Here is a 25,648-nt window from a genome sequence, read left to right as displayed (position 1 = left end):
CAGGGAACATTATAAACATTTTAGAATAATTAACCTATGCTGTGAGGTTAATATCCCAGCTCTTTATGGATGAAACAGTCTATCTTTTTTCAATACTGATAACTAGGAGTGGCTATAAAACAGTGGTTAAAGTGATAGGCTTTGAAACCACAATATCGGGTGAGTCCTGTCTCTTGTACATAATTGGCAAAATACACAACCTCTCTGAAGCTTAGCTCCCTCATCTGTTACACAGAGATCATGATAGTGATCATGGTAATCTATTTGTGGGATTGTTGTGAGGATTAAATGATGAAACTCATGTAAAGTTCTGATTCATCATAATCCATTTACTAAGTACTCAATTAATGGAAAACAATCAGACAGATTGCTTGGTGACGTTTTCTTCCATGTAATGCAGCCAAAACAAATAATTGTCATGTAATTAACGAGAATCTTAATTTTGAGGATTGCAAATTCTCTACCATTTCAGGAACCAGAGGTTTGCAGGTATATATATAATACAAACTGAATAGTTAGAAACCCTTTTTATTGAATAACTTAGAAATGAAACATTGTTGCAATTAGAGAGGAAGGATACTTGGGACTGAGAAAAGAAGACATGGTCAAATTCCCCATGTTTTAAAATTATTTTCTGTTATTTTTTTCTCTTAATTTGCACTATTTTATGGCTTGAGTTAAGGAGATAAACTTACATTACATACTTATGATACATAGTCTGAAAAAATAGAGCAAAACAACAATTTGTTATTAAATTTTTTTGATTAACTTTTTCAGTTTTTCTAACTTTATGTTACTTCAGATCCAAATTGGAAAGGTAATTTATTTCTGAAGACTCTGATACTAAAAAAGAAAATGTGAAAAAACTTTAGTATTATATATTATTGAATTTACAAGATGAGTTTTGCAAATTAGATTGCTTGTGGTTGCTTTTAAAATTTCAGATTTTTGGATAACTTATATGTTTACCTTAACTGCATTGTGTTAAGGTGAAGGCTAGTAATAATCAGGAATGGCCAGTATTTGGCTTTATAGTTGTAGTACCATTTTTTTTCTTCCGAAAGGCAGAACATTGGCAAGTAAACAAGTATATTTGTCCGTGGGATTTTCAGTAAGGTATTCCCAAGAGTTTGCTTGTTGTTTTTTTTTATAACCCACAGATGGAAGATAGGAAACCATGCCCTTTATAGAACTTGATCATTGAGCTTTCTGCAGGTGGATAAGTTTGTCACTGGATCACTAATGTTGTGCTGTTATTGCTCCAGAGGCTGATTTTATTGTTCAGTCCATCAAAAGAGGCTGTGGTTAAATTACTTTTATATGAAAGTATTACTATACTTTTTGGATGGTAGAGGTCATTTCTACTTCTAATTTATGGAAATAATTTAATCTATTATTTTCTGTTTTACTGATGAATTCCAGTCCTAAAGGACTTAGACTGTAATATTTACAATGAAAACACTATCAATGTTTCCCAATACTCAAATGAATTAAGGCCTTTACAAGTGGTAAGTTATGAAAAATGTACCTTGTGCCAAATTCCCCCACTCCACAACCATAGATAATTCTGAAATGGCCTCATTGTCTGGGGTGACACTGAAATTCTTTGTCTCACTGCCAAGGAAATCAAGAACGTGGACACACCAAGGGTGAGATTAGAGCAGAAATTTAATAGGCAAAAGAAAGAGAACAGCTCTCTGTTGCAGAGAGAAGTCCCCAAAAAAAGGTTGCTGTTCTTCAGGGAAATGCAAGGGTTTTAAAAGCAAGTTAGTGGAGAGGGAGTATTTCATCTACACAGGGCGTAAAAAACATAATTAGGACTAGGTGTGTCATTTGCATAGGGTGTGACACTCTGGCAGTCCCCACCCCAACCTTTTATTGCCCAGGCAGGTCTTTAGCCTAAGTTACTCCATGTTGCTTATCTTTTCCCCACTGTGCATGTGCATGTGCAAAATTTTAAAAATTAGTTGTGCATGGTAGATTGTGTCTGTAGTCCAGCTAGTCAAGGAGGCTGAGGCAGGAGGCTTGCTTGAGCCCATGACTTTGAGGTTGCAGGGAGCTATTATTATGCTACTCCACTCCAGCTTGGGTGATGTGCCTGGCCATGGTGGATGTGACTGGCCCAAGGCAGTTCTTTCGATTGGTGCAGCTGCATGCACCACCTTCATGCAAGCTTCCAGCTTCCTTATTGGTGTATGTCCATAAAAGGAAAGGAATGTGCTCACTAGGGCCCACAGTGCTTACTGGGACCCACTGTATGCATGTGAAACTTGCTAATTACGCAGGAGGCTCCGTCTTTGTGCTGGAACTTGCTTCCTTATCTGTGTCTGCAGCCTGATCTTCCAGGCTGCTCTTTGTTAGAGCAGAAATTCTGCTGAGGACTCTTTGCCCTGTTTGCCTAGCGAGTTTCTTCCTTCCTTCTCTCTCAATTCAAGGTTAAAAAATAATAACAAGAACAAATCTTTCCCATGACTCAAGTTGAAGATAGTTTAACAAACACTGAATTTTTCTGTGATGACATTTTGATACTTTGGGTTTCTTGAAATTTTTTTTTTTGTCTGCTTTCCCTGGGCCCTTAGCATTTGTCTTGTCTGTTGGATAAGCCACCCATGGTCCATTAAATTTACAGAAATAGACCAGTATTTGGGAAATCCGTGTTTGACTTCCAGCATTTTACTTTGCCCTCTGCTGTGTAACAGTGACAATTCATTTCATCTCTTTACAGCAGTCAACCAATTTATCAAAAACTTACTGGAAAATCTGTTTTAACCATATGCTAAAATAATGGTAGTAAAACCACAGTGAAAATTATAACATTATATAAACGTAAGAAAACAAATCTAGATTCATAGAAAACAACATTTGTAAGAAATAAATTCCCCATAATTATTTACTTGATAAATAATGTTAGGTCATTAGTTTTAAGATTCAATGTGGCCATGTTCTAGTTCATCCTTAACATGTTTGTTTCTGTTGTGAGCAATATATTTAATATGTGGTTTGTCACATGGAAGTTGTGATTTTTTTAGTGCTTAGTTAAGAGGGATCAAGACTAACATCCATTCTTTATATTTTGTATCTTATCACTATCAAGGGACAGTGCTTCTGTGTTCATAAACAAATTCTAAGGAAATACTCTTTATCTTTCTGCAATATAAAAATATTTTTAAGAATACATTTTCAAGTGAAACATGTTCTCACCAATATTCTAGAAAATGTTCTGTACTGTATATTCAAAATCCAATTTCCATCTAGAAGCAGAATATTCACATTGGAAAGCTGGGTCCAAGACATTTATGACATTTATGAATGATTACAGTATTTTACATAGTTAATTGTAATATTAGTAGATAGTATTTTTCGTATCTGAATCAAAATCTTTTTAAATTTCTGTTCCTTCTAGGTTTTATTTGCAACTGCTATTACATACTGCAAGATATTAGGACTTTGATAAATGGGCTACCTTGAGGGACATGTCCCTGAGTTTTGTCCCCATTTATGAACATCTATTTAAAATTGATTTAACATTTCAAACATTAATTCCCAGCAAATGAGAACAGGCCTTTCATTAGGGTAAGAGTCATAGAGGTACTTAGCATAGGCCTCAAGTTAGAAGAGGATTGGCGCATAGGCTTTCAATGCTATCTCTGAATTAGGTTAAATAAGGATGCCCACAGAATCAAATGGCAGTATTTCAGCATAAAAGTTTAATTATGAAATATAATTATTCAAATATACCACAATTTAAGAATTTTCCAAGGACAGGACACTATTTTAATTTTTTTTTTTTAAGAGGCATTGTCTCACCCTGCTACCCAGGCTGGAGTGCAGTAGCATAATAATAGCTGCCTGCAACATGGAAGTCATGGGCTCAAGTGAGCCTCCTGCTTCAGCCTCCTTGACTAGCTGAGACTACAGGCACACACTACCATGCACAACTAATTTTTGAAATTTTATATAGAGATAGGATCCATGTTGGCTGGGTTGTCACGAACTCCTAGTCTCAAGTGACCCTCTAGCCTCAGCCTGTCAAATTGTTGGGATTACAGGTGTGAGCCACCATGCTGAGAACTTCAGTAATGAAGCTTGTCTAGGATATTTTCCTCTTTTGCTAGCTTTCTTGAGGCATACTTGGTAAATGAAAATTGTAGCCAGGTGCAGTTGCTCATGCCTGTAATCCCAGAGCTCTGGGACACCGAGGTGGGAGGATTGCTGGAGGCCAGGAGTTCAAGACCAGACTGGGCAACATGATGAGACCCCGTCTTCACCAAAACAAAACAAAACAAAACAAAAAAAGCTGGGTTTAGTGGTCTGCACCTGTAGTCCTAGCTAATTGGGAGGCTGAGGCAGGAGGATCGATCACTTGAGCCCAGGACTTTGAGGCTACAGTGAGCTGTGAGTGCAGCACTGCAATGCAGCCTGGGCAATAGAAAGAGACCCTGTGACCCTGTCTTGAGAAACAGATTTTATATATGTTAGGTGTACAACGTGTTTTCATACACATATACATTGTGAAATTATTACCGCAATCAAGCTAATTAGCATGTCCATCACCTCATATAGTAACCATTTGTGGGTACACATGGTAACACTTGAGATTTACTCTATTAATGAATTTTAAGCATACATTACAGAATTATCTACAGTTACTATGCTATACATTTGATCGCTAGAACTTACTCATACTACATAACAGAAACTTTGTACCCTTTGACCAATATCTCCTCATTTTCCTCACCCTCCAGCCACTGGAACCACCATTGTATTCTACTCTCAGCTTCTATGAGTTTGACTTTTCCAATTTCCACATAGAGATGAGATTATGCTTGTCTTTCTGTGTCAGGCTTATTTCACTTACCATGATAATCTCCAGGTTCATACATGTTGTTGCAAATGACAGGATTTCCTTCTTTTTTGGGGCTGAATAATATTTCATTATGTATGTGTAATGACATGAAATATATATGTATATATACACATATAAAATTAAATAAATATTGATATATATTTTATATCATATTTTCTTTATCCATTCATCAGTAGACACTTATATTGTCCCCACATCTTTTTTTGTTTTGAGACAGTCTTGCTCTGTCACACAGGCTAGAGTGCAGTGGCACAATCTGGGCTCACTTCAAACTCTGCCTCCCGGGTTCAAGTGATTCTCCTGTCTCATCCTCCCAAGTAGCAGGGATTACAGGTACCTGCCACCACACCTGGCCAATTTTCATAATTTTAGTAGAGATAAGGTTTCACCATGTTGGCCAGGCTGGTCTCGAACTCCTGACCTCTGGTGATTCACCTGCCTCAGCCTCCCAAAGTGCTGGGATTGCAGGTGTGGACCACCGTACCTGGCCTAGTTGTCCCCATATCTTGGCTATTGTGAATAAGGTTGCAATGAACATAGGAGTGCAGATATCTCTTTGAGATAATGATTTCATTTCCTTTGGATATATTCCCAGAAATGGAATTGCTGGATCACTTGGCAGTTCTATTTTCAATTTCTAGGGGAACCACCATATTGTTTTCTATAATGGCTGGGTTGATTTACATTTTCACCAGTAGTGTACAAGGCTTTCCTTTTCTTCACATCCTTGCCAATACTTTTTGTCTTTGACTTTTTTATAATAGCAATCCTAACAGGTGTGAGGTGATATCTCATTGTGGTTTTGATTTTTATTTCTCTGATGATTAGTGATGTTCGACATTTTTTCATATACCTGTTAGCCATTTGTATGTTTTCTTTTGGGAAATGCCCATTCATGTCTTTTGCCTATGTCTTAGTCTGTTTGGGCGCTATAATGAAATAATCTAGACTGGATAATTTAAAAGTAATATAAATGTATTACCCATAGTTATGGAACCTAGGAAGCCCAAGAGCAAGCTACCAGCATATTTAGTGTCTGACAAGGAATCATTCCACGTAGATGGTGACTTCTTTCTTGGTGGAAGGGCAAAAGAGACAAGCAAGCCCCCTTAGACCTCTTCTATAAGGGCACTAATCCCATTTATGAGAGTAGAGCCTCCAAAAGGCCTCACATCCCAACACTACCAGACTGGGCATTAAGTTTCAAAGAAAAAGTTTAAGAAGACATAGACATTCAAAACATAGCAGCCTATTTTTAAATCAGGTTATTTATTTTATTGCTATGAAATTTTCTGAGTTCTTCATATGTTTTGGAAATTAACCCTTTATTATGTACGGTTTGCAAATAATTCCCTCCATTCTAGGGTTGTCACATTCTATGTGTGCACACACACATACACACACATTTAAGTCTTTAATCCATTTTAAGTTTATTTTTGTATAAGGTGTGATACAAGGGCCAATTTATTTCTTCCACATTTGGATATCCAGTTTCCAAATACCATTTATTAAAGAGATTATCCCTTCTCTTTGTGTGTTCTTGGTATATTTGTCAGAGATTATTCTTTCTTTTTTATAGTTTTCATTGTATAGCTCTTTTATCGTCTTGGTTGAATTGTTTTTCTAGTTTATTTTATTTTTGATGCTATTTTAAATGATACTGTCTTCTTATTCTTTTTTGTATAGTTCATTGTTATGTATAAACATTCAGCTGATTTTGTATCTTGATTTTTTTATCCTGCAACTTTACTGAATTTGTTTATTAGTTCTAACATTGTTTTGGTGGGGTCTTTAGGATTTTCTATCTATAAGATAATTTCACTTGTAAGCAAAGAAAATTTTATTTATTTCTTTCAAGTTTAGATGGCTTATCTTTTTCTAACTTTTTATTACTCTGACTAGGACTTCTAGTACCATATTGAATACAAGTGACAAAAGTGGGCATCCTTGTCTTATTCTTGATTTTAGAAGAAAAGTTTTCATTTTCTCACCACTGAGTATGACATTAGCTGTGGGCTTGTTACATATGGCTTTTATTATATTGAGGTACATTTCTTCTATACATATTTGTTAAGAGTTTTAATCATGAACAGATGTTGAATTTTGTCAAATGCTTTTTCTGAATCTATTGAGATGATTATATTATTTTTATCCTTCATTCTGCTAATGTGGTGAATCTCATTTATTGATTTGTGTATGTTGAAACATCCTTGCATCCTAGTGATAAAACCCACTTGACTATAGGGTATAATCCTTTGAATGTGCTTTTAAATTTTGTTTGCTAGTTTTTGTTGAGTTTTTCATCTATGTTCATCAGAGAAATTGGCTGTAAACTTTTTTTGTAGCGTCCTTGTCTGGCTCTGGTATCAAGGTAATGCTGACATGAACTTGGAAGTGTTCCCTCCTACCCAGTATTTTTTTTTTTTCTTTTTTTTGTGGGAGGGTGGGGATAGAAGGAGTTTGAAAAGGATTATTGTTAATTCTTCTTGGAATGTTTGGTAGAATTTACCAGTGAAGCCGTCAGGTCCTGGGACTTTCTTTATTGGGAGGTTTTTGATTACTGATTTGATCCCTTACTCACTATTGATCTGTTCATATGTCCTGCTTTTTATGATTCAGTCTTGGTATGCTGCACATTTCTAGGAATTTATGCATTTCTTTTGTGTTATCCAATTTGTTGGCGTATATAATTGTTCATGATTCTTATGATTCTTTGTATTTCTCTGATATTTATAATATCTCTTCATTTACTTATAAATTTATTTATTTGATTCTTCTCTGTTTCTTGGTTTAGGTAAAGTTTTGTCAATTTTGTATATCTTTTCAAAAAATAAATAACTCAAGTTTCATTGATCTTTTTTATTGTTTTTCTAGTCTCTACCTTATTTACTTCTATTCTGATCCTTATTATTTCCTTCTGTTAACTTTGGCCATAATTTGTTCTTCTTTTTCTAGTTCTTTGAGATATAAAGCTAGGTTATTTGAGATCTTTTATTCTTCTTTTAAAAATTAATTCATTAATATTATTATTGTTTTTAGAAACAGGAAACAGGCTCTCCCTCTGTCACTCATGCTGGAATGCAGTGGCATGATCATAGCTCACCGCAGTCTTGAACTCCTCGGTTCCAGCTATCCTCCCATCTCAGCCTCCTGAGTAGCTGAGACTACAGGTGCATGCCACCGTGCCTGATGAATTTTTACTTTTTATAATCTTTTTAGAGACAGAATCTCACTATGTTACCCAGGCTTGTTTCAAACTCCTAGCCTCAAATGATCCTTCCTTTTCAGCTACCCAAGTAGCTGGGATTACAGGCATGAGCCACCACCCCTGGCTCTTTTTTTTACCTGTGGCATTTATTGCTATACACTTCCCTGTTTGAACTGCTTTTGCTGTATTTCATAAGTTTTTATATGTTGTGTTCCCAGTTTGTTGCACTCAAGATATTTCTGGATTTCCTGTTTGATTTCTTCTTTGCTCAGGAGTGTGTTTTTTATTTTCACATATTTGTAAATTTTTCAATTTTTCTTCTATTATTGATTTCTAGTTTCATACCAGTGTGCTCTAAAGATTTTTCATGTTTTCAGTTTTTTAAAATTTGTTAGGACTTGTTTTGTGGCCCAACATATGATCTATCCTGAAGATTCTTCCCTGTTCACTTGAGTAGTATGTATATTCTGCTGCTGTATATATATATATATATATATATATATATATATATATATACACACACACATATATATATACACACACACACATATATACACTTATATATATATACACTTATATATATATATACACTTATATATATATATACAAACATATATATATATATAAGTTTTGTATATGTCCATTAGGTTCATTCAGTTTCTAGTGTTGTTCAAGTCTGCTGTTTCCTTATTCATTTTCTGTCTGAACTATCTATTTACTATTGAAAGGGATATATTGAAGTTCTCTGCTGTTAACGTGTTACTGTTTGTTTATCCCTTCAGTTCTATTAACATTGGCTTTATATATTTAGGTGCTCTGATTTGAGGTACTCATATATTTACCATTGTTATATCTTCTTGATGAATTGACTTCTTTATCATTATTTAACGACCTTCATTGCCTCTTGTGACAATTTTTAACAAGCACCCTATTATGTTTGATGTAAATATAGCCAGCCCTGATCCCTTTTGGTTACCATTTGCATGGAATATATTTTTCTATCCTTTCACTTTCAGCCTATTTGTCCACTTATAGCTAATGTGATTCTTTTGTAGACAGCATATAGTTAGTTCTTGTTTTTTTTTAATTCATTCAGCCACTCTGACTTTTGATTGGAGAATTTGATCCATTTATATTTAAAGTAATTGTTGATAGATAAGGACTTACTATTGCCATTTTACTAATTGTTTTATGACTCTTTTTCTTTTCTTCCTTTCTGATTTGATGATGTTTGTGTAGTTGTATGTTTTGATTACTTTTTCTTCATCCTTTGCATATCTACTTACAGATTTTTTCTTTGTGGTTACCATAGGACTTACATAAAATAACTTATAACAAACTATTTTAAGCTGATAGCAACTTAACTTCAATGGCTTCAATACTTGGTGCCTGGAGTGTAATGGAGGGCCTGTTGCTAGAGTCCAAAGTGAAGCTGAAATTGAGTGCTCACTTCACTCTCCTTCAGCCTTGTGGAGAACTTCTTTCTTCAAGTTGTGCTGCATGGGTTTGAGGGAGAGTTGACATATATAATGTGAAACCATCTTTTCTACCTTATTCGTTGAGTCTTTTCTTATTTCTATGCTCTACTCAGGTGCTGTAATCACTTACTTGGATTCCTTATTTGTTGTGAAGGTATTTCTGTGCATGGATGGTTATTCAAGTTCATGTTTCTGTGAGGGGACAAATGCTGGAAACTCCTATTTCACCATCTTGGTGACTCCTGAAAATTCCAGGACTGTTAATTTCGAATAGGCCTGGGAGAAAAGATTCTGAATAGGGAAAAAAAGTTGTTTTTTTTTTTTCTCTTTACCTCCATTGCAGGAGAAATATTTTTTTTCAGAAATGAGTATGAGATGTGAAAAGCCTGCTTGGAGGATCTTTCTTCCCTGTGCATAGGAGGACTCTGTAGTCTGTGGGCCCCAGTGAATATGAAGTGGGGAAGAAAAGATTCAAGGGGAGTGGAATGCCATGGCAGATGTCTCTATAACATGAATTCTAAACACCAAGAAAACCATTCCCAAATAAGTGCTTTTATCTTATGTAATATATAGTGACATGGCAAGTACTATGTTAGAGCCTTACCAGAAAGAATAATATGATAAAATATTTGCTTAAAAATATTTTCTAAGATACAAAGTGGGCTTTGTATTATTTCATGCACACATGTATACATGAACAAAAACATATTTTTGACCATTACATGTAGTATTTTTCAGAGTAAAGCTATAAAACTAATGTGATATGGTTATTAATAATTTCAAGAAAAATTGATTTGGGGCTAAATGCTGCTAGACAAGTCATAGGATTGATTCATGTCAATGATAAATCTATCCAGAAGGGATTTCTACACAAGTGCTTCATTAGCATGGGGAAAAGAAGATTTCAGAAAGTATCAGGGCCGTGGAAGCCAATGGAGTGTCTCTCCAACTCCAGCACTTTTACCTATCTATCTTTCAATGAAATGTTTCTCTTTTATGAAGTAGATAAAAGATTTAATAGAAATCTAGAAAAACCAATGGAGCCTTTACCTAAAATCCTACTTGATAATAAATTTGCTGGTCAGACGCATTAGTTCTAGTGGACTATAACTTGATATTATTTGAAATATAAAATATAAGGATGGAGCATGCATTATAGACTTTTTTTCTTCTGAATTAGTATAAAATATTTCTTCAGAGAGTAAGAAAATAATGATATCTAATGAAATAAATAAGTCAGTTAAAAGTGTTTATTCCCTCTGTAAAAATAGAAAAATAGGATTCAAATTCATATATGCTGCATGTGTTTATAGAGAAAGAGAGAGAGAGAAAATGAATGAGAATGTAAATTATATATATATTTTCTTATTAAATAATATAAAATTTTTCACAAAATAGTTTAGAATTGTTCTGATCATTTTCCTCACACAATAACTGCATAGTCTGAAACAGTATTTTTTGAAATCTGGATATCTTACTCTGTCAATATAATATTTAAAAATAAGAGTTCTATATTTCAACCCCTAGGAGCGTTGAATTTTAATGACCTGAATATTGATTATCAGTGGCAGATTTTAATTGTAAGCCTGTTTCTCCTTTTCAGTATTCTTATGGCTTCTTTTCCCTTAAAGTCAATAGGATAGGCTATGTGGTACAAACTGATTTTAATATTAAATTAAGAGAAAAATGAGCTTTACAGTTTTGGATCTTAGTATATGGGGTTTCCTCAAGGCTTTATTCCTATAGTATGGCTAAGCAAAAGTTGGCTCCATCACCACTAAGAGAACTAGCACCCGTTTACACTCAATTATACATTTGTTGCACATTTTCCCTCATTTTTACTAATTTAAAATACATCAGTGTTTTTAAGGGCTATAGATGCACCTAAGAAATCATCTGTGGCATTTATGTCTTATTTGCAACTCATTTATTCCTATTGCTTATCTTATGTTTCATGTAAAATGTTAGTGCTATGGTGGAAAACTGAAGCACTGCATCAGACTTCTTAGCACTGTCTGAGTCACTGTCCACTTTTATTTAAAGATATTCAACTATCTATCAGTTTCACTTAAGGAATTATTTGCTTTGATGAGAGAACTTGGTTTTAGAAAATTAATATTTATAAAATTACTGTAATGGTAGTATAGATTTCTAACTTGATTCTAGATCATGGTTCTGAAAACAAAGCTCTATATAGGCCACAGAAAAGGCTTGCTCTGACAGTCAGTGTGAGCTATTATGGACATACATTATAAAAAATTGACATAAAATGAATGAAATAGGTGGCCTAAATGCATTTCCAGGTGTGTCATTTTCTGTGGAAGGGATGATTCACTGCAGTAAATATATACATAAGTTCTGTTTGAATTTATTTTTTATTCTCACTTACAATATTTTGAAAAGCAACAATGAAGAAATGTTCATTGTGCAAAATCCAATGTTTATTGCTCCTACTCGGGGCTAAATTACAAAAAAAAGTATTTAAAATTGGGTACAAATTTGATTGTGCTAGCAGTAAGTTTAAAAACAATGTTGGCAATGTTTAATAATAAGGAAAATTCACTAGGACATCTGTACACTGTGATTATTTTACCTGAAAGAAATGCAAAAATATAAACAGATGCCCATAGAGATGTGGTTGATTTTTGTCTCCACATGGCATTATTGGCTTTTATTAAAAGACATCTAATCAAGTTTGATAGATATTTCTTGAAATGATGCATGGTATGCAATGCATGCTTTCATTGTGCTTCCTGCCATTATGGAATAACGTGTCTTATTTGGAAATACAATGATCATTTCTGTTAAATCATGCTCAGTCAGCTTATATAATAACACCTATATTTTGTGAATCATTTCAGATTTCAGAGAGCTATGCCTTCCTACCAAGAGAAGCGGTGACACGATTTCTAATGAGCTGCTCAGAGTGCCAGAAAAGAATGCATTTAAACCCAGATGGAACAGATCATAAAGGTAGCTGCAGTGTCAAATAGGGAGACTTAAAGTAATTTTATTCATAATGGCCATTTGTATCTCACATTTTTATAAAAACGTGGTAGACTGAAACAGTTGAACAAGTCAGATCATCTCATTTATTCAAGTAGGAGGCAGTGGATTTTGAATATCCACTTACAAAGTAATTCAGTGCCCATTCTTAGAAGAAAGACAGTTTCAGCTGTGGCAAATAACATTTTTTCCTGTAATAATGTTTTAATTTTCATTTATTATATGTATTTCATGCTATTTTAGGTATATTCAGCAAGGAAATTGGTTTCTATCAATGTCTTTTTAAATCTACTGATTCCTTATTTCTAAAAATTATGAATAATGTGGAGTTTCTTTACTAAAAAATTTTACATAAAAATTATGATTTGGCTTTAGCTCTCATTAAAATTATTGAAAATTATTTAGCTAAATATGACTTTCTCTCAGAGATTATATCAGTCTCAGAGATACATTTTTTGCTGGCTCATTCCTATGTCTTGAAGGTTAAATAGAATGGCCAAAAGCAAAAAATTGAGCAAATTTCCTTCGGCATTCAAAAAATACATGTAGAAAGTAAAGCAAAGAAGAAAAATACAAATAAATGTGTTAGTCACCACATTAGGTTTATTTATTGTTACTCAGGATATTTAAAAGTTCCCCTGCATTTATAAATAATTAATTAATTAGTACTGTTAAACAGTGTCAATACACCTTTGTAGAACCTTACTAGTTATTTTTTCTGCCATCCAACTATAATGCTACCATGCTTTAAGACACTTGATATCTAAAATCCTGTTTCAATTTGGAGAAATAGATCATTTTCAAATTACAGGTAGAATGCAGTATCACTTTCATTACCCATTAAAAATGTTTTATTACAGATAATGGAAAACCTCCCACTTTGGTGACCAGCATGATTGACTACAACATGCCAATTACCATGGCCTACATGAAGCACATGAAGCTGCAGCTGCTAAACTCACAGCAAGATGAGGTAAAATAAAAACATCTACATTTGTATTACTTACAAATTGGAACGAAGCTTGATAACCATGACTATCATATTAAGCATGATGGCATTTTGAAGACAGTAATTTATTTTTTAATGAATGTATCTCACCATGGTTGCACAGATGGAGAAAGTGAGCAGAAACTCCTAGTGCACAATACAGAGCCCCTGCTTAACACCTCTGTCTTAGTGTTATATGGGAATTTGTTTGTTCCCAAGAAAGCTACATTTTCTTTAGTAGACCATCACTGAGCTGGCCTTGGTAAAGTGCTACAAAGTTCAGAGGGGGTAAGTTCACAGTAAAGTATCCGAAATAATTGAGATTCTAAGGAAATTTAAGTACTAAGGCTATTTTGCATGGCAATCAGAAAAGTAGATTTAATGGGTATTTCAAGTATTATCATTTCTCCACCAGTCAAACCTTATGTAAATTTTAAAGTTATTTTTTAGTTAACTGCTATTCTATATATTATTTATTTACTTCTGTGCATTTCCTAGAGATAATCTGTGGTCATTCTTAATTAGAAGTGTTTTGATGTTTTAAGTTATCCTATTTAATTTGTATAGTGAAAATTTAGCAACATGCCGCATGTATAGACACTAAAAACATATTTCTTAAATACTCTGTAGGATTCTAGTCAGCTAGCCATTTTGGTTGAAGCTATGTCAAAGCAGGGACTAAGTTATATATGTATGGTTTATATTCTTCAAAATAAATAACAATAGCAGATATACAATAGGTGCTTAGTACATCCTTGTTGACTAGTTAATACTCAATAGATGCATTCAGGTTATTTATATTAGGAACAGGTTCAGGTCCTCAGGCTAATAAATTATCTCCTTGAAATTTCTCTAAAACAGGAAATGAGGTTAAATGTTTGTTTTTCAAATACAGAATTATTTGCTAAGCTATGATTGCCTTCTTTTAAAATTACTTTGTTGAACTTACTTTATTCATAAAACTCAAATCAAGTTTTTAGTTTTCCTCTGTATTTAAGCAGGTTTAACCTCAAAGCTATATTTATAAAATCGTTTGATCTCAATAGACGTTATTCAGGGTATACTCCATACAAAAATTCATATTAGTGCAGTGGCAATATTGGATTTTATATTGCCATATGGCTACATATAAATAATTGAATAAATAGTAATAAAATCATTGGGTTAAATACATCAATGACAATTAAGAAAATACTAATGTCTTTCCATCCCTGAGAATGATTAAAAAAACTATCTTCATGATTCATTATATAGTTGAAAAAAATTTTTAAATGTCTCATTAACTAGTTAGAGCTGTCAGATTATTTGTAGAAAGCTCATTTAGATGTTGATATGTTTATTTCTAGGCCAAAATGTAAGAAGATCCACTTTGTGCCAACAATGCGCCCACATATGCTGATCCCTTCTGGCTTCTAAGAAATCATAAGTATTTTACACAAAAGAAATAGATCCTTTAAAATTTATAACTAGATTAGAAAAATAACTCTTATCCTTACATTTTGAAAATACTAAATTGGATGTCACACTTCCTCAAAATATTTAGATAAATGACTAGTTAGATTATTTGCAAAATTTTTAGAAAATTGTGTTTATTGAAAGATGAAAAAGAGGTTAAGTAAAGGAAGTCACATTAAAATGGAATGTAAGTGAAATATTCCTGTCTAACAAATTATATTTAAATTTGAATAAGCATTAATCCAATAAGTTCAACCAATATTTATTCAGTACTTTCTATGTATCTGGCCCTCCTGAAGAAAAACAGTGAATAAATTGAGAAAAATCTTTGTCTTTTGTGGGGGTAAACAGATAATAAAGAAAATAATGGCCATAGGTATATAAGAAGATGCTAAATGCTATTAAGATAAATAAAGAAAGCCAGACATGTGACTCCCTTTAGAACTAGGGAATCACAAGTTTAAAAGGCTTTATTAAAATGTATCATTTGAATAGAAGTGAAGGAAATGTCTGCATGTAGCAGAGGGATATAGTGAAAAGTTCCTGAGGCAGGTATATGTCTAGTAGCTGCAGGAACAGCAAGACAGTCAACATGGTTGGAACAGAATGTTCAAGGAAGAGGAAAATAGGAGAGGAGTTCAAGGAGATAGTGGAAAGCCAAGTTATATAGAGTCTTACATTTTAAGAACTTTTAAATTTTACTCTGAGTAATATGGGGAGCCATTAGAAGGTTTTGAGCAGAGAAGTCATGTGATCTGATTTATATTTTAACATAATCATGGGGGCTGAGAATAGATCGAAGAGGAAAAAAAAAACTGGATGCAGGGACACCTGTAGAAGGTTATTACAGAAATCAATGTGGGTAAGGAGTTAACAAAGCTCTATTCCTTCCTGCATGAGAAATTGGACTTTGAATAACTTTTGGAGTTTGCTCTCCACAAAACTGCTAACATTGAAATGATAACTCTGTTACTAGGCAAGGTTGCTATGGCAAAAATGATTCCAATTGATAAACTGTATCAGAAGACTAGAAATATCTGGTTAGAATCTTTAGATTTCCTTGAGTTGGATGATTTTTGTAATTGGCATGTCGTTTGTGGGGACCTTAAGTTATTAGCTGTGGTGTGATAAGAGATTTTGTCTCTTTTGGGTCATGGGGTTTCTCTGCTAAGTTTCTAACCTACCCAGTATGATTACTGCTTTCTTGTACCTGAGCTATATCACAGGAAGAGCTAAAGAAAATATGTCTAATTAACTATGTGAATTGCTACATGAGCCCTGCAAGGGCTTCCATGAAGAGAAACACCTGATGCTGCCCTGCTGGCAAGAGTTTCCTTTGCTACATGTTTCTAGAAGAAGCTAGTGCCAAGGGTTTTCAATGGTCCTCTTATGAGTATACGTTCTGTTGGATTTAACAAAAGCTTCTGAAGGATGTTTCAGGAAAGAAGATAATAGTGGCTGGGATCAAAGACATGGTGGTTTAGGTAGTGAAAAGAAGTGAAATTATGAATAGATTTTAAGTTTTGCTGACAGATTCGATGTGAAGCATGAAGGTCAAGAGGTAGTAATGGCCTCAAGGTTTTTAGTCTGAACAAGTAGGGTAGAATTGGTATTAACTAGTGTAAGAAAAACTGTGGGTAGAAAACATTTGAGGTATGATACTAGAAGTTCAATTGTGAGCTCTTCATTAGAAATTCAAGTATATTTAAGAGGTTTATTAGAGATTCAAGTAGATTTGTCAATTAGACAGTTGGCATGTGTAATTAAGAGCAAAGAACTAAGCTAGACATAAGGCCAAGCATCATCCATCGGCAGATAGTGTGTGAAGCCATGTGACTGAAGGTACTACCAAGGTAACGGGTGTAGATTGAACAAACGAAGCCCAATAACTTTGATTTGGGAAATTCCAATGTTATAACATCTGGCAGATGAGGAGGAACCAACAGAGGATAGTGAGAAAGAGCAGCCAGGGTATTAGGAAAAGCAGGAGGGTTTGTGAACTAGAATAAAACTGGAAATAAAGTTTTTCAATATGTCTACGGTAATGTATTATGTCAAATCAAGTGATAAGTCAGTTATACTGAAGTCTGAAAATTAAATTTGTATTTAGCCTGGTGGAAGTCAATGGCGTTCTTTACAAGAGCAGTTTTTATGGGGTGCTCAGGATGAGAGCAGCAAGGCCATTGAAGAGTTTGCTATGAAGGGGAGCAGGGGAAAGAGTTGGGAGCTAGAGGGAGCATGGGAACAGGAGTGTTTTATTATGTATTTTTTCTAAAATCAGAGAAATTATAGCATATTTACATGTTGATGAGATTCATGTAGCAGAGGAAAATAGTGATTCAGGAAAGAGGAAGGAGAATTGATGAAGCAATATCGTTGGCATTAATAGGTAGGATTTCTTGTACAAAATTGGAAAATTTGGCCTTAGAGTGGAGCACAGACAGGAGGGATCAGATAGAAGTAGGTGAATGGAAATAGTGGTGGAGATTGTGGAATTGTTCTTCTGTTTGCTCCTAATTCATCAGTTTTTTAAAAAAAGCAAGACTGAGGATGTTTGAGAAGGTGTTGAAAGTTTGAGAAGAGGAGAGGATGTGAAAAGTAGAAATCTAGACAGTGAGGAGTGAATTAACCAGGAAAATGGACCTCTTTTGAGTTTCAAGTGAAGTCATTTAAATAATTGCATATCTCTATGTCCAGCTATATAGGGGCATGTGTAGAAGAGAGTAAGGGAAAAAACAGAATTACTCATATTTTGGGTCTTGTCGAAAGAATAGAAGTGGTATATAAGGGTATGATTAAAATGACAAGCCATGGAATTCTAGCCACATAAGAATATAAGTGAGGTCATGAGAGAGGTGGGGTGAGAGCAGGGGAGGTTAGTGCAAAAGGGTTAGAGGGTTAGAATCAAGGGGTGATAAATATCAGTGGGATAGAAATTTCATTGGAATACTAAAATACATGCAATACTAGAGCAAGTGATCTGGGAAATTTGAGATGTTGTGTAGACAGTGAGATGCTTGAAATCAAGATTTTGGAGGATGTGCAGTTGCTGGTAATGAAATGCATAGAACATGATTATGAGAGCAAAATGGTTGAAGAAAGGTAGAAGACCAGATCATTAGGGAAGAGTTCATGGAAGTGACAGGTCAGGATGTTTCCAGAGATACTGAAATAATCAGGGACAGAAGCATGTGTAGTTGTTGTCTTTTTTTTTTTGAGACAAAGTCTCACCCTGTTGCCTAGGGTGGAGTGCAGTGGTGCGATCTCGGCTCACTGCAACCTCCGCCTCCCGGGTTCAAGCGATTCTCCTGCCTCAGCCTCCCGAGTAGCTAGGATTACAAGTGCCTACCACTATGCCAGGCTAATTTTTGTATTTTTAGTAGAGACTGGGTTTCACCATGTTGGCCAGGCTGGTCTCAAACTCCTGACCTCAGGTGATCCACCTGCCTCAGCCCCCCAAGCTGCTGGGATTACACGTGTGAGCCACCGTGCCTGGCCTGAAATAATATTTTTAAACAGTTTGCTAAGACTATCTTGTGAAAAATGTCAAAACATATTCAAATGTCAAAATTCTATTAAATTACTCTTTTTATTCACCCATCAAAGAAAGAATTGATGTGGAGAGAAAAAACACACAGGAAAATTTAGGAAACTGGCCATAAATAATTTACTACTTAGAACCACTGACATGTTGTTCCACCTCCATTTTGCAGATGGGGCACCAAGGTTTTTAGCTGATAAAACTTACCCTAATGATTAAACTGGTTGAGAGAAGATTAGATATTTGAACGTAGGTTTAAATAACTTTGGAGCCCAAAGTTTTCCTACTTTGCAACACATCTACTTAAAATTAGTGTTAACTATTTGTTTTTTTAAGCAACAAATCAATGTAAATAGAATGCTATGGTGTAGTTCAAAGGGGAGAAATTGGATGTTTTTCAGTTTTCTTTTGCTATGTACCACCCCTAAAACTTAGTGTCTTAATACAACAATGATTTATTAATACTCATTATTCTATGGGTTAAGCAGTTAGCCAAGAATCTCTGGGTGATTTATTTTGTTACTTCTGGCATAAGCTAGGATCATTTACTCAGTGACATTCAACTGGTAGCTGTACCTGGCTGGATAGTCCAAGAAAACCTCACTTAAGTACCTGGCTCCTTGATGCTCCTTTATGCTCCTTTACGTGACCTCTCACTCTCCATGTGGCTGGCTTATGCTTCCTCACAGTGTGCTGGTCTCAGGGTAGTCAGACTTCTTATCTGACAGCTTTATTGTATGGCAGCTGGCTTCTAAGAGACAGGAAGCGGAAGCTCCCTGTTGTTCTGGGACTGACGCAGCATCACTTCTGCCACATTTCTATTGACCAAAGCAAATAACAAAACCAGCCTAGTTTCAAGGGGAGGAGAGAGAAATACTGTTCCTTGATCTGAGGAGCTGCATGCATGTAAGGGGCAGTGGAGAGGGCACGGGATCCATCGTAGCCATCTTTGGAAATTATCCACTACTTGGTCAATATCCATAAAAAAACCTCAACCTCCTATATTAACCAAAATAAAATTTTAATTAATTAACTTGTTATTTGAAGCTTACTACATTGAGACAGATTTTACAAAATACTGTATCCAATATGAGATCATTTGACCTTCTTATAAACTGTTGGTGAGGGTTTAAACTCGAACAAACTTTCTGGGGGATGATTTGATGATAATTATTAAAAACTTTTCAAATATATTTATATTACTTGACTAGAAATTTATCCTAAGGAATGTGATATATGAAACAACAATTTATCTATTAAGATGTTTACTGTATTGCTAGTAGTGAATGACTGAGTATATTTTCAAGATCTCACAACAAAGGATTGTCAGTCATGCACTGCTCAGGATGGTAGTCATTAGTCACATGTGAATGTATAAGTTTAACTGAACATTAATTAAAATTAACTAAAACTAAAAATTCAGGTCTTAAGTCACACTAACCACATTTCAAATGTTCAATAGCCACATATGACTAGTATTTACCTTATTGAATAGAGAATATTATAGAGCAATTCCATCATTGCACAATGTTTTCTTGAACAGCACTGGACTGGGCAGATAGCCAGCATTAAATAGCTCATTAAACTACATGTTGTAGGACACCACCCCAAAGATTCTAATTCTAGGTCTGATGTGTGGGACCTGGGGATATGAATTTTTAACAGGATCTACACTGATGCACACTGAGGTTTGAGATGATGAATTTCATAGAGATGCTGATAATGTAAGCTTTAATTTGATTTGAGCAGATGATAAGTTTTAAAAAATCAACAGAAGAGAAGATTGGTGGGAGTGGTTTTTAAGCAGTCTTATGGGAAACCGTAAATATTTGATTGAATAGCATACACATTATTTGATAAACAATGGATAGGGCTGCAAATTTATAAGCAGAGAAGTGACAAGTTCAGAAATGGGAAGATTAATTTGGCAATTGTTAATAGGCAGGACTGGTGTAGAGAAACTGGATGTGGATAAGTTAACTGGGAGACTATTATTACATAGTTTAGGAAATGGCAAAATACAATTTTGAACTAATCAGGCAGGACAATAGCAGGCGAAATCAGGAGGTACATGGTAGAGACCCTTTATAGATAATATCTGGAACTTGAAAACTAAAATGAAATATGGAGCAGATTAGGGGTCTCCATTTCAAGCAACTTCTGAAGATAGAAATAAAAGCTCAATAACAAAGCTTTTGAGAAATAAATAAGTGCCATGTTTAAAAGGGAAAAGACTGAAAAGAAAGTTATTTGTTACAGTTAAATTGTTCTAATATTAAAACATTAAGTTTCAAGGAGGCAGAATTACTATGGTCTCTGGCCATGACTTTCATTATCATGAGGTTTTAGTCATGTAAGAAATAAGCTTACACAGTATGATGTGGAGAGTTTTTTTCTGGTTGTCAAACAAAATAGATTTTCATAGAGGAAAGGAATTAGATGAATGGTGTAGAGATAATCATGAATAAAATACTTAATATCAGATCAGTCAAGTTTTCTGATCCCTTATTCTTAGAAGCCTTCAGTAGTTTCTTCCTAGTGTAATTAGTATTTTATCTATGTTGGTAAAAAAGCACAAGCTTATATTTCATATACCTCTGCTAACTTTTATTAAAAACAATAATTTAATCAATTATTAACTAGAATAGAATATACAGAATGAATACATGCACTTAGTCTCATTAAAGCTCTTAACAAATGTATAACAATTGAATTCTAATAAGGAATGTAATTGTGAAAATGAATTATATTTCATATGTAGTAGTGGAGGAAAATATTTAAAATATTCTCAATCACTAAGCCACTTATGATGGTAAATAATTTAACATGGTTTTTTTAATTACAAAAATACATAACTATACACTTGGTTACATAAACATTTTAATCTCTCATCTGAATTTATTAAAATGTATGCTGGCAAGAGTGTCAGCATACATTTTAGTGGTGATAAAAAATATATTGATTTTCCATAATATGCTGTGGCTGTTTTTACAACCATTTCATAGAACAGAGGCTGTGACTTGAATTTTTATATTTAGCTCTTCTTTAAACATAAATACACACACACATACATACCCTCATATACATATACATTTTACATATTTATATGCCATATAAATGATATTTTACTAGATTACTTATAGTTAGCTTTTTGTGACCTTTATAACAAATACTTATAAAGACTCTTTATATGTTTATGTAAACACACAGCTCCTTTAGTAACACATTTTGTTTGCCTTTACCATTATATTGAAATGTGTTATATTTTGTTGTATATGTTCATATACTGTAATAAATGTGCATAATTTTATATACTGTAGAATTTATTGTATATTCCATATAGTAATATTAAACAGTTTTATTTGCTTGTCATGTACCTGACATTGTTCTAGATACTTTAAATATAGTACACGCCCTCACTCTTCATGTGACTCTGTCAGATCAGCACAATTTTTATTCCCATTGTATAGATAAAGAAACTGAGGCACAAGTAGGTTGAGGTAACTTGCTTAAGGTAGCATATCTAATAACTGGCAGAATATGGACCTGAATCTAGGAAGTCTGGCTTCTGAGAATATCCTCTAAAATACTATGACATCACAGAAAGTATATATAGTGTATCTGATAGATATCTGTATCATCTATCAACATGTATATATATGTATGTATTTGTATATGATCAACACTAGTAACAAGTCCACATTGTTATCACTGATAATGTCAGTCCACATTGAAGTCTCTTATTTTTGCACACACACACACACATTAGAATTTAGAATTGGAGTAAACATAATGTATTGAGAGAGGGCATGCAACTAAGAGAAGTCTATGTGGCTGATTGTCCAGAGGTCTAACACAGTGGCGTTTCCTTACTGAGTTAATGAAGAGCTAGTGCTACTCAGTGTGCCCAAGCATGACCCAGTCTTTGATAAAGGAAAGACACCACAGCCAAAACCACCAAGCCTGACTTAAGAATCAGAATGCCAATTTATTAGTCTACCAGGATGGTCTTGTTCGTTAATAATAGAAACTTCTTTGCTGATGCCAAGATGTCATTTATGAAACCAAGGTAATTCTTCCTATTCAAATATATTGTTTCCTCAAGTCTGGATGACTTCATATGACTACCGGTTGTAGTATATAATAGCAGGGAAAATGATTTAACTTCTCTGTGCCTCAATTTCTTCATCTATAAATTGTTTGCAAATTTGTAGCTAATTCATAGTTGTGATAAAATATAAAGAACAACGTGTGCAACATAAATAGCAGCACTACTACTGCTGATTATTATATTAGTGTTAAACGTTCAGATCAAACATTTACAAATTAAAGTCAAAGCTAGAGATTTTGATTAAAAATTTACATTTTGCACAGATTTCCCGGGCCTTCCAGCCTGTATAAGTATACCATTTGTCCAAAAATTGGTTCTCCAAATGAAGTTTGCTTCAGTAAACGACTGCAATAATATATCCTAAATTTGGTTTAACATTTGGAAAGTTTTGATAAATTGGCCATTTGGCAAACTGGCCTTTTGGTAATTCCGTTTTATGAACTGACTTTTAGTAAATGTTTCATGGACAATTTTACCTAGAACTCCTCTTTGTGGTTGCCCTGCAATTTATATTTGCTTGTAAAGAAAGAAAGGGTGTACTAAGATTATCTTGCTCTCCATTACATGTGGACTTTGAACCTAATATATAAGTTCGCTATATTAGAATCTATCCTGTTTGCCAATGAAAATTTTTTTATAAAGCCGTTTCTGCATTCTGAGATTTCTGCTTACAACATTTTTTGGTCATTTAGTTTTTAATCAAAACTTGTATTTCTCTTTATGTTACATTTTATGATTAACTCTTTTAGAAGGTATTTACTATAAAATCATTCTTTATATTATTTCACAAGTCTTGAAATTCTTTGAAGGGAGAAATTATTCCATTGTTTTTGTTTTTTGTTTTTTGTTTTTTTGAGACGGAGTCATGCTCTGTCGCCCAGGCTGGAGTGCAGTGGCTTGATCTCAGCTCACTGCAAGCTCTGCCTCCCAGGTTCAAGCCGTTATCCTGCCTCAGCCTCCTGAGTAGCTGGGACTACAGGCACTCGCCGCCACGCCCAGCTAATTTCTTTTCGTATTTTTAGTAGAGATGGGGTTTCACCGTGTTAGCCAGGATGGTCTCCATCTCCTGACCTCGTGATCCACCCGCCTCGGCCTCCGGAAGTGCTGGGATTACAGGTGTGAGCCACCACGCCCAGCCCATTGTTTGTTATTTTAAACATCTATTAGTTTGTAACATACTTTTCTGAATTCTGTAAAAATTTACTGGTTAAACTTCAATTGACCGTGTAGATAAAATGGTTATTATTTAAATGTATTATATTTTTAATTGCTTGATGGTATTTTAAAACTATTTTCAGGATGAAAGTTCAATAGAAAGTGATGAATTTGACATGAGTGATTCAACACGGATGTCAGCTGTGAACTCTGATCTTAGCTCCAATCTTGAAGAAAGAATGCAAAGTCCCCAGAATCTTCATGGCCAGCAAGACGGTAAGCCTTTCAGTTTGACTAAATAAGCAAAACAACAGCAAAAAAATGAGTCAGAATGCATGGAAACAACAACTACCTCTTAATTCTTGTGTCAATTTTTATGGGAACTTTTCTCTATGTATTTAGGTTGTATCATCCACTTCACTATTTTTTAATTCAAAACTTTGTTCAAAACCAAGGTGTTAGACTGATTTATAAGCAGATATTGGTTATAAAATTCAAGCTAATTCATGTTTTGCTCCCTGAACTTAAAATATGTGTTATATCTATACAGTTTGGTGTCTGTGATATTTTCTAGCTTTGATTTCTTGGACTGTCATTCTTCTGACTAAATTAAGCAGTTAGATATGATCAAAAGATTAATTTGGATGTTTATCTTCTATGTAAAAGACAAGTTTCAAATAAGAATCACTAGATATTAAAGGAGATTTTACCAGAGCAATAGTGCTGAGTAAGATGATATTTTGCTATGATTTTTGAGCTACTTTATTCAGCTGTTAAGGAAAGAAAGCTCATGATCTCTTATTGCTGGGTTCATGAAAGATTTCTGAATCAGCCTATTGTTCTTGATAGGAAGAAAGCTAGATATGTAGAGAAAGTAGATGTCATACTAACATTGTAGGCCTAATATTTTTGGAGATCTTTGAACACTACCTTTGTAGATTTTTGTCTTTGTAAATATACAATTATGTATACAAGTCAATGTGACTTATTTTGGTAATTGCGGACAAAAAGGGTTTTAAATAGAAGGAAATTGGCCAATTATATTCAAAATTTGTGTATTATTTCTGTATTTAACAAGTTCATATGAACTTTTTGATTGAAGAGTTTTGTGCTTACATTTATAGATACTGAAAAAATCTTTGCTTTCTCTGACAGTTGCTATTACAAACTGGTTGCAAAAGATTGCTGTATTTCTAGCTGCTATTTGTGTTCTGTTTGTGTTGGCAAGGCTTAAGAAATCCCTAGTTTTAAGCATAAAAAACGTCCAAGAACAGAGGGGCTTTTCTTTTTCTCATTTCAGATTAATCTTAAAAGATGCTGGTGTCCTTGTTAGCATGAGTTATAAGAAAATGAGGAATGCATTGATTATCAGTGACTTTAAGATCGTATCTTAATTGCTACGTGCTAAAATAGCTATTGCAGTAGAAAAGCCATTTATTTGGAAATATTATAAGAATGAAGTTTTTCTGATTTAGATATAAATTTTCTCTTTTCTTCTAAAACATGAGTAGGCATTCCTCAGATTTTGTATTTTTTTAATGGCCATCGTATAGTACCAAGATCATAGAGTAACTGAAATATTCTTAGTAATGTATATCACTCCATTAATTTGCTTATGCATTTAACTTAGGTATCTCCTCATCATCTTAGTCTATAATTTTAGGGAATATAGATAATGTAGAGGATGTATAGAGAATGTAGAGGATGTCTCTCATCATGCAAATTCATTGTTTACTTGACTGAAGTTGCAAGCTGCAGGTCTTTGGCTATGGCACAACTGCTGTGATATAAATCTATATTGATTTTAATCAAATGCAGTAGAATAACTCCAAATATTAT

At 34.1% G+C, this 25,648-nt stretch overlaps 1 protein-coding gene across 9 annotated transcripts in view; it reads left to right on the top strand.

The window, feature by feature from the left end:
* Positions 1–25,648, top strand: part of NOL4 (nucleolar protein 4) — a 376,996-nt gene that overhangs the window by 96,686 nt on the left and 254,662 nt on the right. For 7 of the 9 annotated variants that reach the window (XM_054537789.2, XM_054537788.2, XM_024236126.3 and 4 more), the window contains 3 exons: positions 12,415–12,526; positions 13,420–13,532; positions 23,953–24,085. In XM_054537789.2, coding sequence (XP_054393764.1) covers positions 12,415–12,526; positions 13,420–13,532; positions 23,953–24,085 — 358 coding nt within the window. Of the gene's footprint in view, positions 1–12,414; positions 12,527–13,419; positions 13,533–14,893; positions 14,974–21,919; positions 23,771–23,952; positions 24,086–25,648 lie in introns of those variants that run through there. The other 2 variants (XM_054537791.2, XM_054537790.2) reach the window with 2 other exon arrangements.

The sequence above is a fragment of the Pongo abelii genome, chromosome 17, assembly GCF_028885655.2.
Source record: "Pongo abelii isolate AG06213 chromosome 17, NHGRI_mPonAbe1-v2.0_pri, whole genome shotgun sequence".
NCBI lineage: Eukaryota > Metazoa > Chordata > Mammalia > Primates > Hominidae > Pongo > Pongo abelii.
The sequence above is the reverse complement of the archived record's forward strand: the minus strand, read 5'-3'. Positions and strand labels throughout refer to the sequence as shown.